The sequence below is a fragment of the Arvicanthis niloticus genome (assembly GCF_011762505.2).
Source record: "Arvicanthis niloticus isolate mArvNil1 chromosome Y unlocalized genomic scaffold, mArvNil1.pat.X SUPER_Y_unloc_4, whole genome shotgun sequence".
Taxonomy (NCBI): domain Eukaryota; kingdom Metazoa; phylum Chordata; class Mammalia; order Rodentia; family Muridae; genus Arvicanthis; species Arvicanthis niloticus.
Genome location: NW_023045021.1, coordinates 2,255,187 through 2,267,686, shown reverse-complemented (window position 1 = coordinate 2,267,686; position 12,500 = coordinate 2,255,187). Strand labels below are relative to the sequence as shown.

The 12,500-nt window shown below is 45.8% G+C and overlaps 1 protein-coding gene across 1 annotated transcript in view; it reads right to left on the bottom strand.

Annotated features, from left to right (window-relative positions):
• Positions 1-12,500, bottom strand: part of LOC117701308 (ubiquitin-like modifier-activating enzyme 1 Y) — a 26,055-nt gene that overhangs the window by 8,769 nt on the left and 4,786 nt on the right. The window contains exons 2-14 of the mRNA XM_076706227.1: positions 10,542-10,639; positions 10,297-10,443; positions 10,001-10,177; positions 9,785-9,889; positions 9,616-9,696; positions 8,946-9,101; positions 6,847-7,012; positions 6,367-6,563; positions 3,731-3,785; positions 3,294-3,505; positions 2,624-2,698; positions 2,331-2,520; positions 1,010-1,098 (exon numbers count right to left, since the gene is read on the bottom strand). Of these exons, the coding sequence (XP_076562342.1) occupies positions 1,010-1,098; positions 2,331-2,520; positions 2,624-2,698; positions 3,294-3,505; positions 3,731-3,785; positions 6,367-6,563; positions 6,847-7,012; positions 8,946-9,101; positions 9,616-9,696; positions 9,785-9,889; positions 10,001-10,177; positions 10,297-10,443; positions 10,542-10,639 (1,748 nt within the window). The remainder of the gene's footprint in view (positions 1-1,009; positions 1,099-2,330; positions 2,521-2,623; positions 2,699-3,293; positions 3,506-3,730; positions 3,786-6,366; positions 6,564-6,846; positions 7,013-8,945; positions 9,102-9,615; positions 9,697-9,784; positions 9,890-10,000; positions 10,178-10,296; positions 10,444-10,541; positions 10,640-12,500) is intronic.

Genomic DNA, 12,500 nt, shown 5'->3' with positions numbered 1-12,500 from the left:
GGAACCCCATGGGAAAAAAAAAAAAGATACGACAGTATCAACTAACATAACGGCACTTCCCAGAGCTCCCAGGGACTAAACCACCAACAAAGAGCACCCACGGAGGGCTCCATAGATCCAGCCACAAATGTAGCAGAGAATGGCCTTGTCTGGAATCAGTGGAAAGGGAGGAGGCCCTTGGTCCTGTGGAGGCTCGAGGGGGATGCTAGGGGGTGAGTGGCTGGGTGAGCACCCTCATTAGAGGCAGAGGAGTGGGGGAATGGGATGTGGGGGTTTGTGGAGGACAAACCAGGAATGGCGGTGTGGGGGGCAACATTTGAAACGTAAATAAAATCATCAATTAAAAAAAATTAAGAGTTTGGTGGGTTTGTTGTTGTCATCCTTTCTCTTGAGGTGTTTTGTTTTCTTAGGTTTGGGAAGTCCTGTTGTAGTGGGTACGGAGGGGAAGATGATCTTAGAAGGACTTGGGCAAGGAGACGAATATGCTCAAAAGTATATTTAGAAAAAAAACCTTCTATATGCGTCGCCTTTGTTCAGGTCCCGTTTCTGTCATGTCTAGGAGATACAATCTCAAAGCACTATTTTTTTTTTTTCTTTTTAAAAATCCCCTCGCTCTTACATTGTTTCTATCTTCTCTTCCCAAGTCTTAGGAGCAGCTGTGTTGTAGATGCAGCCACTGAACATACTGAACATACTGACTGACCTGTTGTGGTTTTTTGGAAATCAAGCCAGGTACTGGGAACCTAGCCAGGGCCCAAGAACTAGTGAACTAATGAATCTTAGAGAAGAAGCTGTTATCCTGACTTCACTAAGCCAGCCTAATTCCTAACTGCATGCTAAGTATCAACTCTTACGCCCACAGATGTAGCGCTCACCTCTCATCAAAGAAACTTCTTCTTGATACAGGAGGAGACCACTGCAGGCCCACAATCTTGACAAAAGCCTACTACTACTAGCCATCTGTGCCTACCATCCTAACTATCCCAGCTACCCCACCCGAACCAAATACCTTCTCAAAGTCAATGGGGTACATCTTGAATCCAAGCAACTTGTCTGGAGTAGGAAGTGAAGTCTTGAGTTCCTCTAGGTGGCTGTCATCTGCAGAAAACAAAGGACACCACGGTCTCTGGTGAACCCACTGTACTGACCTGGTGGTCCTGAGTAACAAAGATGAATGCCTCACACAAGGAAGCAGCACATTCATACACAATGAAGGGTGGAAGGAACTCAATACCCACCACTAAGTTAACAGACAAATTAGTAGAAGCCTACTAAGCTTTAAAAAGGGAAGAAAATTGCAGGAGCATATTAATGTACAGCCATTACACTAAATAAAATAGATGGGGCCCAGGAAGAAAAAAAATTCTGGTATGATTTGCTTCTCTGTGGTTCCACTAATATGATACAGCTAGTGGTCAGAAAGATTGAAACAGAAAAGCAGAGGAAGTTTTTCAGGGACGGTGAGGTGGTAGAGGATGGGAGAAGTTGTTCAATGGGCATTAAGAGTTTAGTTTTATAAAATGAAGACAATGGAGCTGGGGGAAGTGATTCAGATAAGTTCACAGAAAGATAGAAATTAGTTAATGGGAAGAAATGGCAAGCAATGGTACAGGGGAGGGACATACTGTTACGAACAGTGAATGAAGGACTGGAAAAAGTCTGAAGATTGTTGGTCAAATATCACAAGGAGACAACTCCTCTGAAAGGGAAATTGAGCAACTGTATCAGCCTGAGAGATTTTTACAAGAGATTCTTCAGGGAGATCAGAAGACGAAGCAGAGCCTGTCACAGGAGTGCAGAAAGCCAGGTGTGCTTTAAGCAGATACAGAGAGGACAGGAACACAGAGGCAAAGTCTGAGGTAAGATACGTGGGTGGGAAAATTAGAGGTGACGCGTCACCCAGGAGACAAAGCAGCAAAGGTATCAAGACACCCAGGGGCAGGGGGCAGGGGCAGGGGGCAGGGGCAGGGGGCAGGGGGCAGGGGGAGGGGGCAGGGGGCAGGGGGCAGGGGGCAGGGGCAGGGGGCAGGGGGCAGGGGGCAGGGGGCAGGGAGCAGGGAGGAGGGAGCAGTCAGGTTCTTCTTGCGTGGAAATAAATCAAGAAGAAACAACAAGAACTCTATAAAGTAATCACAGAAGGAAAGGGAATGGACCATTTCCATAAGCCTGTGTTGCAGAGAAATGAGATGACAGAACTTTGTTTTTCCATCCACCCACCCTTAAGCACAGAGAAGGTAACTCTCAGAAATACAGTGAAAATCATGAGGGAAGGGCTGAGTGGGACAGAAGACAAACAGATGATCCCTGAGTGAATGGTGACGCATTCCCACCGACGGTGGCACTGGTACTCTGCAGCTCCTGCTCAGAAACATGGATCCTGATGCCAGACTTGGGAGCAAACTTGGGGACCGGCAGAGACTTCAGGAGTTTGGCCACAGCAGCACAGTCCTGGGACCCTCCTAGTCCATATGTCTGAGCAAAAAGGTTGGCAGCAGCCATCACGTAATCTAGATGTAGGGGCTGAAAGAAAGGTATGGCAAAGAAAAGTTAGCTGAACAACCACAGGGTAAGAGTAGAGACTCACTCCCCACCCACCCACCTGGGAGATCCCAAGGACACTTACACTGTTTGTGTCAAAGGTGAGTGGATGTGGACAGCGTTTTGGTCCTGACCAAAAAAGTGCTCCAGAGCTTGTGAACTGGGAGAATGCAAACGTATGAAGAGGACTGAGGGAGAAGCAAGCACTCTCAGGCAATCCTCAGTCCAAGAAGCCTAGGTTCACCATTCTTGGAATCTCAGGATGGGCCAAACACACAGCAAAGTTCAACTTACCAATTTATACCAGGATTAAGCTAAAACAGTGCAATACTAAGAAAAGCAAATTAATTAGTCCTTTCTAAAATACCCACAAGCCATTATCATACCTACATCACAGACATGGCTTACCAAGACATTAGGCATGACATGACCCAGTGTCAAACACAGCTGGGACTTGAACCCACAGATCGCTTATGCTTAACTATAAAACTTCTCACTTACAAGTACAGCCCTCAAAGAGAACTCAGATGCGGACTCAGTCCACAAGTGTAGCTGGAAAGGAAACTAAGCCCCTTGCTTGGCGGACAGAAGAAGGAAAACACAAATGCTTGCACCAAGTACTGGCCTACACCTTGCCTTGGGGTGCCTGTGGCAGCTAGACTGCCTTGGAAGGAACCATGTCCAGACAGAGGACAGTAAGCATCCAATTTCCTGGAAATGTGTTCGGCCAACTACATCCACTGAGTATATAATACCTGGTCTGGAGGGAAGCTGTGCAGCAACTGCTGGATGTTGTGAGAATACTGGGTGTGCCAGTGCTGGTAGGCCCAAGCCACACAGTCGGCCCAAGTCTGTGGCCTGTGCAGGACCAGGCTGTACTGTATAGCCTCCAGTACTTCCAAAGGCTGGGTGCCGCCGAGCTGCAGTGTCCGCTCCATGAACTTGGGGTCCCTACCAATGCAAAGACCTGGATTACTTCAGAGGCCTACAAGTAAGGTTTCTGGACAAGCCTTCTTTCTCCACGGAAAAAGTCAACCCTGACTCACTTCCCATCTTCCTCCATCAATGAGAGGCTCAAACAACCATTAATTATCCAACACATCCACTGAGGATGTGCCTGAGGAGAGCAGACAAGGACACCTTTGTTGACTGTTGGTCAGTCTGTTGGCTGTTGGTTACTTACGTGAGGTACTGGTTACGTTTTCAGCTGACTGCTTGAAGAGCCCTTCAAACTCATCCCGAGCCCACTACAGACAGAGCAAACAAATGCGTGTCAGCAACACCCAACAAAACGGGTTCCTGTACACATCGGTGAGACAACCAGTTAGTAAAGCTTGTTCTGGGTGAAGACTGCATTCAATCTGTACAATGAGGGTACCCACATGTTCCAGACCAGTGGTCATACTTTGCAGCCAAGTACGTATGTGTGAGAACCTGGAACGTTCAATGGCAATGCAGGTGTGACGTGTTTGTATTTTAAGAAAGAGGGACAAAGAAAGAAATCACACTTAAAAGAACAATGATCCATAGGCAGTTTTACTTTTAGTACTGGGCAGAACGGTACCCAGGTCTCACTCAACAGGAATTCCTCCCCCCCCCAACACCCCCCCCCCGTCCCCCACCAAGGTTTCTGAGAACTAGGAGGGCACTGCTGAAATGGTCCGAGGCATCTATACAGACACTGGACATACAGGTGCTAAATTCTAACTCTTACACATACTAACCTGCTTTTATGATCTATTTCAGAGGAACAGACACCCTGTAGCCATCTGGTTTTTAAGTCTCTGATCTAACTAGCATTTACGCTCATCAAATAGTGAATGAGCACATGCATACTGCAAAACTGAGTATGGTGCCAACTACAAACCCACTGCTAAGAACTTTAACCAAAGTATATGAACAGCCCATATCCAGCTTAAGTGCTTTACAAAATCTTGCTGGTAGGTATTACTTCAATGCACATTTTGCAGATAAGGAATCTGAGGACCAGACAGGGCTCCTACAAAGTTACTGAACACATTCCAAAACCCTTTTGCACTTCTCTGCCTGCTGTGCATTATTGCAACCTCAAACAAGAAACGGGACAAGGTAATGCGGTCAGAACTCTCCAGTCGATTCCTTCCTGATCTCCAACCCCTCAGCATGGCTTCTGTACTGGCTGGCTTTGTGTGTCAACTTGACACACGCTATAGAGTTATCGCAGAGAAAGGAGCCTCCCTTGAGAAAATGCCTCCATGAGATCCAGCCATAAGGCATTTCTTCAATTAATTAATGATCAAGGGTGGGAGGGCCCATTGTGGGCGGTGCCATCCCTGGGCTGGTAGTCTTGGGTTCTATTAAGAGAGCAAGCTGAGCAAGCCAGGGGAAGCAAGCCAGGAAGCAGCACCCCTCCTTGGCCTTTGCATCAGCTCCTGCTTCCTGACCTGTCTGACTTCCAGTTCTGACTTCCTTTGATAATAAACAGCAATGTGGAAATGTAAGCTGAATAAATCCTTCCCTCCCCAACTTGCTTCTTGGCCATAATGTTTGTGCAGGAACAGAAACCCTAAGACACCTCCAATATACTGACACTATGAACCTACGGGCAAACAGAATCCAAATAGCCCGACACACCCTGCCGGACTGGAAGGACACAAGCAGGACTAGGCTCTCAACCAGAGGGCACACAAGATTATGTACTTGACTACACAGACAGGAGCCACACTGAAAAACCAGCTGCTTAACTCACTCTGGGCAAGAGTTTAACAAACCAAAAATGCACTGACTATTACAGGTAATTTAGAAAATCAGCAGAAACAACATTAGCTGATTTGTGTAGCAAAGAGCATCGCTTATAGATCATTCCCACTGCTTAGACACACGTCCAATTGATGTTCTCTTTAACCCGTTCCAAAGTAAAAGGTTAAGGTTAATTATTGTATTTAAAATAGTTTTCACACAATACAGTTTGATTCTATTTTTTCCTTCTGTCAACCCCTCCCTCCCAGAACCTCCTAAACTCCCTAGCCACTTAACTCATGTGCCATCTCTCAAGAAAACACAATAAAAAGTCAAACCCAAAAGAAACGAAAACCCACCAGCAAGGCAAGAAATACCAGAACAGAAGTGCACAAGGAAAAAACCTGAGGTCCACCCGGCCACCTGCGTCTGGGCATGTGGTTGACAGATGCCATAACATTCCACTGTAGAAGACAATGTTTTCCTTTTCTAGGCAGGTATCAACCCTTTTGGTTACAGCTGGAACTTTGTGCGGACTTCCCCTTCTTTGTGTTGGGACTGTCTGGTTTTGTTTTTTTTTGTTTGTTTTTTTGTTTGTTTTTTTGTTGTTTGTTTGTTTGTTTGTTTTTTTTTTGAGACAGGGTTTCTCTGTGTAGTCCTGGCACTCACTCTGTAGACCAGGCTGGCCTCGAACTCAGAAGTCCACCTGCCTCTGCCTCCCAAGGGCTGGGATTAAAGGCGGGTGCCACCACTGCCCGGCTTTGTGTGGGGATTTTGCTTGGTTTGAACTTGTACAATTTCGAGTGCTGTCACCACAAGTGGATAACTGTAAAGAAGCCATGTCTGATAGATACACATGTGGGCTGATAACACATATCATCTCAGAGACGTGTGACAACTCACACAAGATGTACCCAAAGGTAAAGTTCTTTTTAAAAGAAGAGAACCAACGGCAGGTACTCTGGCTTCTGGCATAAAGACAGGGGATGTGTTCCAGACACAGAACACACAGGAAACTAGAATCTGTAGCATGAGACTGGCAAAGGCTTGATGACCTAACCCTTTCATCTCCCATTCCTCTCATCTCCCATTCCTCCCAAGGTTGATCACCTGCAGGGTGTGCTCAATGGCATTGGGGAAGTTCTTCAGTGTGCAGATAGGGATGGACTTCTCAGGTGGGTCCTGGCTTGAGCTGTAAGATTCTGTCAAGAAGGGAACAACCACCTGCACGTTGCCCTTGGTGCCCAGCGTGCCTGATTCCAGCAGAGGCTTACGATAGTAAACACAACGACGGTCCACGTATAATCCTTCAGGGAGATGGGAAGAAATGGCAGATGAGTAGCAGGTGTGCTTAGATGAGACAGGAACACATGCCAGCTTAGTCTATAGAGTGAGTTCCAGGACAGCCAAGGCTACATAGAAAAACCCTGTCTCAAAAACAAACACAACAACGACAACAACAAAAACAAACCAAGCCAAAACAAACAAATAAACAAACAAAAAAAACCAAACAAGACAAGACAGGAACACAAGAACCTCACACATACAGACTACCTTGCTCTTGCCCTCCTCACTCAACTCCAAACTTACGAGCATCCACATTGTCTAGGGCATTGGCCACACCATCCAGGTTTTGGAAGAAGTCATCATCATAGACGTGTTCTGTCTCAGGGCCTACTCGATTCTGGTGGCTGAAGACCCTGATGTGTGGATTTATGTCACGCACTGCTGCAGCAGCAGTCTCAGACTTTAATTTCTGGGTGGGGATATGAAAAACAGAGGTGTTTCCCATACACTGATACAACAAAACCCCACAGAGACAGCCCAAGATTTATCTCATAAAGGGCAAAACAAGGCTCAAAGTCAACCAGGCTCCAATTGCATCAATCAATACCATCTGGCTGGCCACAACAGATACTATAAAGGAGATTAGGGACCACAGAATGCTCTTTGATGACAGCTACATTTCTATCATTCGTAAAATCCTGTTCTCTTTTGCTTTAAGGGTTTTACATGAAATTTGGCACCACAGAGTATTTTGAGCACTAGAACAAGAAACGAGGTCAGAATGTCTCAATAGCCACTCTATTTTCAATTAATAACATCCAGAGTAACCCAAATAAAACCACAGACAGACTGAGTCATGTTTGGCTTTTCAAAAGCCACCTCTGGTTCTACTTTCACTTAGGGTATAAATGGGTTGTGGCCTCCTCCACCTGAACTCTCTGTTCTTTAAATAGCACACACCCGAATGTCATTCATATCTTCCCCTCAGGCTTCTACTACTTTTGCATGGTCAACTGTTTGCCTACATACCGGGACTGTTACACCACCGAAATGTCAATTTCCCAAGGAGAAAGTCTTCATAAGCACTGAAGACAAGTACCCTCCTAACATTTCCAATTGCTACTTCTCTGTTCCTCATTACTTCTCTTACACATCTGAAATTCTAACATTAACCATATGCCACTTACTACAACAGTAGCTACAAATGCTCAGAGAAGAATCTCCCAAAAGAACTTTTGGGAGTATACCTCATAAGCACCACAACTTCCCATGTTAGGATTTTAACCAGAATATTTAAAAGCATTAGTCCAGTTTACACAGTATGTCAAGAACATATGAGATAAGCATAAGCATTTATCATGTAAAATGCTTTCAGTACAGAACATCCCTGAGGACTCAGACCGTACTCACATATTTATAAATACATTTTAGATTACATACTCTCTTACAACAGCTATGTGAGTGTATGTGTGTGTCCCTCTGGATGTATGTATGTATGTATGTGTATGTACGTACGTGTACACACACACACACACACACACACACACACACACACACACACACACAGATGTATACAGGCACACACATGCGTATTTACATACACAGTTCATGGATGAACTAGTGGGATACTTGTACAGTAGTAGTACTAGTACATATAGACTATGAAGAGTTCTTCCTTGCTGTTTGTTCGCTTTTTTTTTTTTTTTTAATTGGCCTGTCATCACATCCTGGTTATCTGGAAAATAGCTTCCCAGCTTTCCTGAACTGGCTTTCTAAAAGTGTGGAAGAAATTTGTCCTTTCCACCGATAAAGCAATCTGGCAGAGGAAAGACAAACAGTATTTTTAAGTATCATTTAAGTTATTATTGAGTCTTCCAGACTCAATGTTACAGGAGGAGGATACCAAAATGCATTCAGGAAGCTTCTCACTTGCTCCAATCTTCCCATTAAGAGAGAGCCAGAAACATTTCTTTTGTTACCCTTATCTCTTCTAAATCTAGAGTCTAGGATGCTTAGTGTAAAACGAAGCAAAGGAAAGATGGATTATCAGCAAGTCAATCAAGCTACACTGACCTGTAGGGAATGCCCAGTTATGCCTCTATTACCCATCTCACAATGTCACATCTGCAATGCACAAGCATCCAAGCTTAGTAGGTGGGGAGGGAAAACCAGGCAAATTAAAAAAATGTGCCAGGTAATAATGTCTACTGACCTCACACCTGAAGGTCTGAAAAAAACAGGAGGGAACGAGAGGGAGGGGAGGGGAGGGGAGGGGAGGGGAGGGGAGGGGAGGGGAGGGAGGGGAGGGGAGGGGAGGGGAGGGGAGGGGAGGGGAGGAGAAACATCTGAGCCATTTAGACTCGACTCAAACCGAAGAGACAAAGCCATGCCATCCTACTCACTGTGACGTCCCAGGGACGGAAGAGAAACTGTCTGTTCAGGTTTGACTTCTCAATGGTGTCCATGTCCGTAACCGTGATTTCTCCCCCCTCCCCACAGCCAAGGCCAATCATGGCAAAGTTCTTGAGCAGCTCACAGCCAATGGCACCTGCACCTACCTAGAAGTTGGTAAACCATCTGATCAGAATGAATAGTGATGGCATATGCTAACCCACCATTCCTTACTCAAAAAAAAAAAAAAAAAAAAAAAAAAAAAACCACCACCAAAACAACACAAGACTGTGTAGTAACACACATTCAACTCACTCAGACAGACAGACATTCCTGTGGGTAACTGAGAGAGGGGAGAAAGAGAGATACATGAAGCCTTTCCTTGACCAACCACAAAAGAGAGTAAGGTGACATGATCAGGATAGGAAAACCGAAAGACCCCTCCCCAAAACGATCAGGGAGGAAGAGAGGAAGGGGAAGGGAGAGGGAGGAGGAGAGGAGAGGGAGAGAGAGGGAGAAAGGGAGGGAGGGAAGAGGAGAGGGAAGGAGGGAGGGAGGGAGGGAGGGAAGAGGGAAGGAGAGAGGAAGTGTAGAGAGAGAGAGAGAGAGAGAGAGAGAGAGAGAGAGAGAGAGAGATCGAGATCTTAAAGAGGGTAGACAGAGGCCATTAGTGTCAATCACCAGGAAGTACTTCTGCTTGCCAAGCTTCTCTTGTAGGTCTGATCCAAATACAGCCACTTGCCCATCGTAACGGTTCTGGCGCTGTATTTATGTGAATGAGTACAGACAGTTCAGAGAGACACTTCCCTCAAGATGTTCCCAAAGTTTCCCACTGTTCCCATAGACCTACCGGCAGGCACTTGTCTTCCATGAAAGGCACTCTGTGCTCCGGGAGACACTCAAGAGCATCAAAGTACAACCACTGCCTAATGGGCATAAACTTTCCGGAACAAGCCTGGAGAAAGAAATGTTGTCGGCCGCTTAACTGGAAGCGATAGGGACTAAAAGGCTCAGTGATGGAATCAGAAGCACACAGCAGTCCACACCCTTTTCTACTAGCACTGACCTTCATGACCTCCTGGGCAGCCAAACCACCAATGAAGGCATTCATGGGTGCCAGATCCCCAGCTGCTACATAGGCCAACTTCTGGATGAGGTCTACATCCAGGCAATCCTGATGAACTGCTGGCAAAGCCTGAGCATTCACAGCTTGTGCTAAGGTCACCATTTCTGCAGCATCTTCCTGGTTGGACACAAAAGGAACCAAGATAGAGCCTATCAGGTCCCACTGGAGGAAGAACGGGCACAGGTACAGGAAACAGACAAATCAGAGGTTCCTGGCTGGGCTTCCCACTCATTTACCTCATTATGGGGCCGAGGAGGCCTGCCGTGAAGAGTGCAGAACTGATGCAGGGCCTGGAAGCCAACGTGGAGCTGAGCAGGGCGACAGCACTTAGCAAAATCTGTCACCACAAACTCTGGCTCTGCCAGCGAGGCAAGCAGGGGTTTCTGTGGATAATGGAGCATTGAGACAAGATGTGAATAACCTATGAATCTCAAAAGCAGGAGTCCTTCTATCTACTCACAGCCCCTAACCACCTACTCACAAAACTGATCTTCTGAGATACTTTCACTTGACTGACAATGCCTCCACGGATGTACTCAGAGAAGCTGGAGGTATCACAGATACTAAAGGTATAGGGACCTGAAAGATGAAAAAGATGGACAAGACTGCCAGTCCAATCCATGCCCCTGCCACCCTCCCAAGATCACGCACAAAAATCTCACAGTCCAAGCCTAAGACACATCAGCTTTTTTTTTTTTTTTTTTTTTTTTAAATTGAAAGCTCTACTCAGATAGGAGCAGGCAAGCAGGCAACCAGGCAAGCAGGCAAGCAAGCAAGCAAGAAAAAACAAACCAAAACACATCCATCAAAGGCATTTGACTACACAACTCTCATCCAAGCACTTGAGAAGTCAACTCAGGAGGATTCAGAGTTCAAAGCTAGCCAAGGGCTACCCATACCAACTGGATGGCCACAATCTCACTCATACAGCTTCAGACTCTGGGCGCTAGGAAGGTAACACCACAGCATCTGGCTTCTGTTTCAATGCAGAAAAACAAAATGGGGGAGGGAACAGATGGCTCCTCTGTCCAAGATCTGAATTCAGTGGCTGAGAGTGAGTGCTTCTTGCTCTCCCAGAAAGCAGGAACTTGATTAAGTTCCCAGCACCTACACCGGGCAGCTCACAAGTGTCTGTAGCTCTCAGACATATCCCAGAACATATTCACACATACAAAAATACAATCAATTTAAAACAAGACAGAAAGAAATCTACTTGTCTCCATCTCCCAACGTCCACTACGTTACTAATACTTAGTGACTATCGAGAAGAAAAAGTCTGTACACGTTCAAAACAAAAGCCATTCTTTTTCACGTGCCTGTTGATTTGGAGACGGGGGTCCAACATTGCCCAGGCCGGCCTCTTGTTCTGTAACTAAGGCTGGGCTTGAACTCTAATCCTCCTGCATCCACCCCCTGAGTACCAGGATTACAGGTGCATGCCATCATCCACAATGGCAACCAGTTTTCCTTTCCTACACACACTTTGTGTTCACAGAGCCCAAGGGTGGAGGGCCACAAAACATACAAAAAGGGAGTCTTTGGTCCCCCTCTCTTCACTGATTAGTTTCAGTTTCAGCTCATGCACAAAGACTTCCTGGCAAACAGGCATCACCTTGAGTGCTCAGAATCACACTCACTCAAGTCTGGACATTACAAAGGAGTTGACACCAGGGTTAACTAGATGAATCTAGTAATGAGTAAATCTAGCAATGACTAAAGTTCAGCATGCCAGGACAACTGAAGACAGCATCAAATATGTAAGGCTCACAAGTACCTTACATCTCTCAAACAATTATGAAACATCATGCTACTCTGACTGTGGTTGAGCTCACACATCTCACTTTAGTTTTGGGAATATCATCTCTACAGAAGCATCAGTTAATCTCACACCCTGCTGGGATTCACTGTATTTGGCCTACTGCATACACAAATGCTGCGTGTTTTAAAGTACCACAGACTCTCCTTCTTAACTCTTCCATCACTACACACTGTCGTCATACATTTGCTCAATGAAACAGTTTGGACGACCGAGGTGAGCCCTCAGGATCCATCTTTATCTGTTCCACCCAACTCCCCAGTGTAGTGGTTACTTACACAGAATGTGCTGCCATCTTGTCTGCATAACAGCATTTTGCATGGCTAGTCTAAATTCAACCTTGGTCATAATGCTTACAGAGCAAGCATCTTAAACTGAGCCATCTTTCCAGCCATTAGTATACCAGAACCTAGCTTACAATCACACACACTAGAAAGGACCTAGTCACTTCGTCCTTTTATAGCTTAAGAGAGAGAATTTAATTGTCTAACCTAAGACCAAAAGGGAGGAAAGTCAAAAGGCAATAAACCAAGGAGTAAGTGGGCTGTCTCAGAAAATAAGTGAGAATCAGTCCAATGCCACAGAAAGAGACGGTGCAGTAGAGGTGGGAGACACAAATTAGGC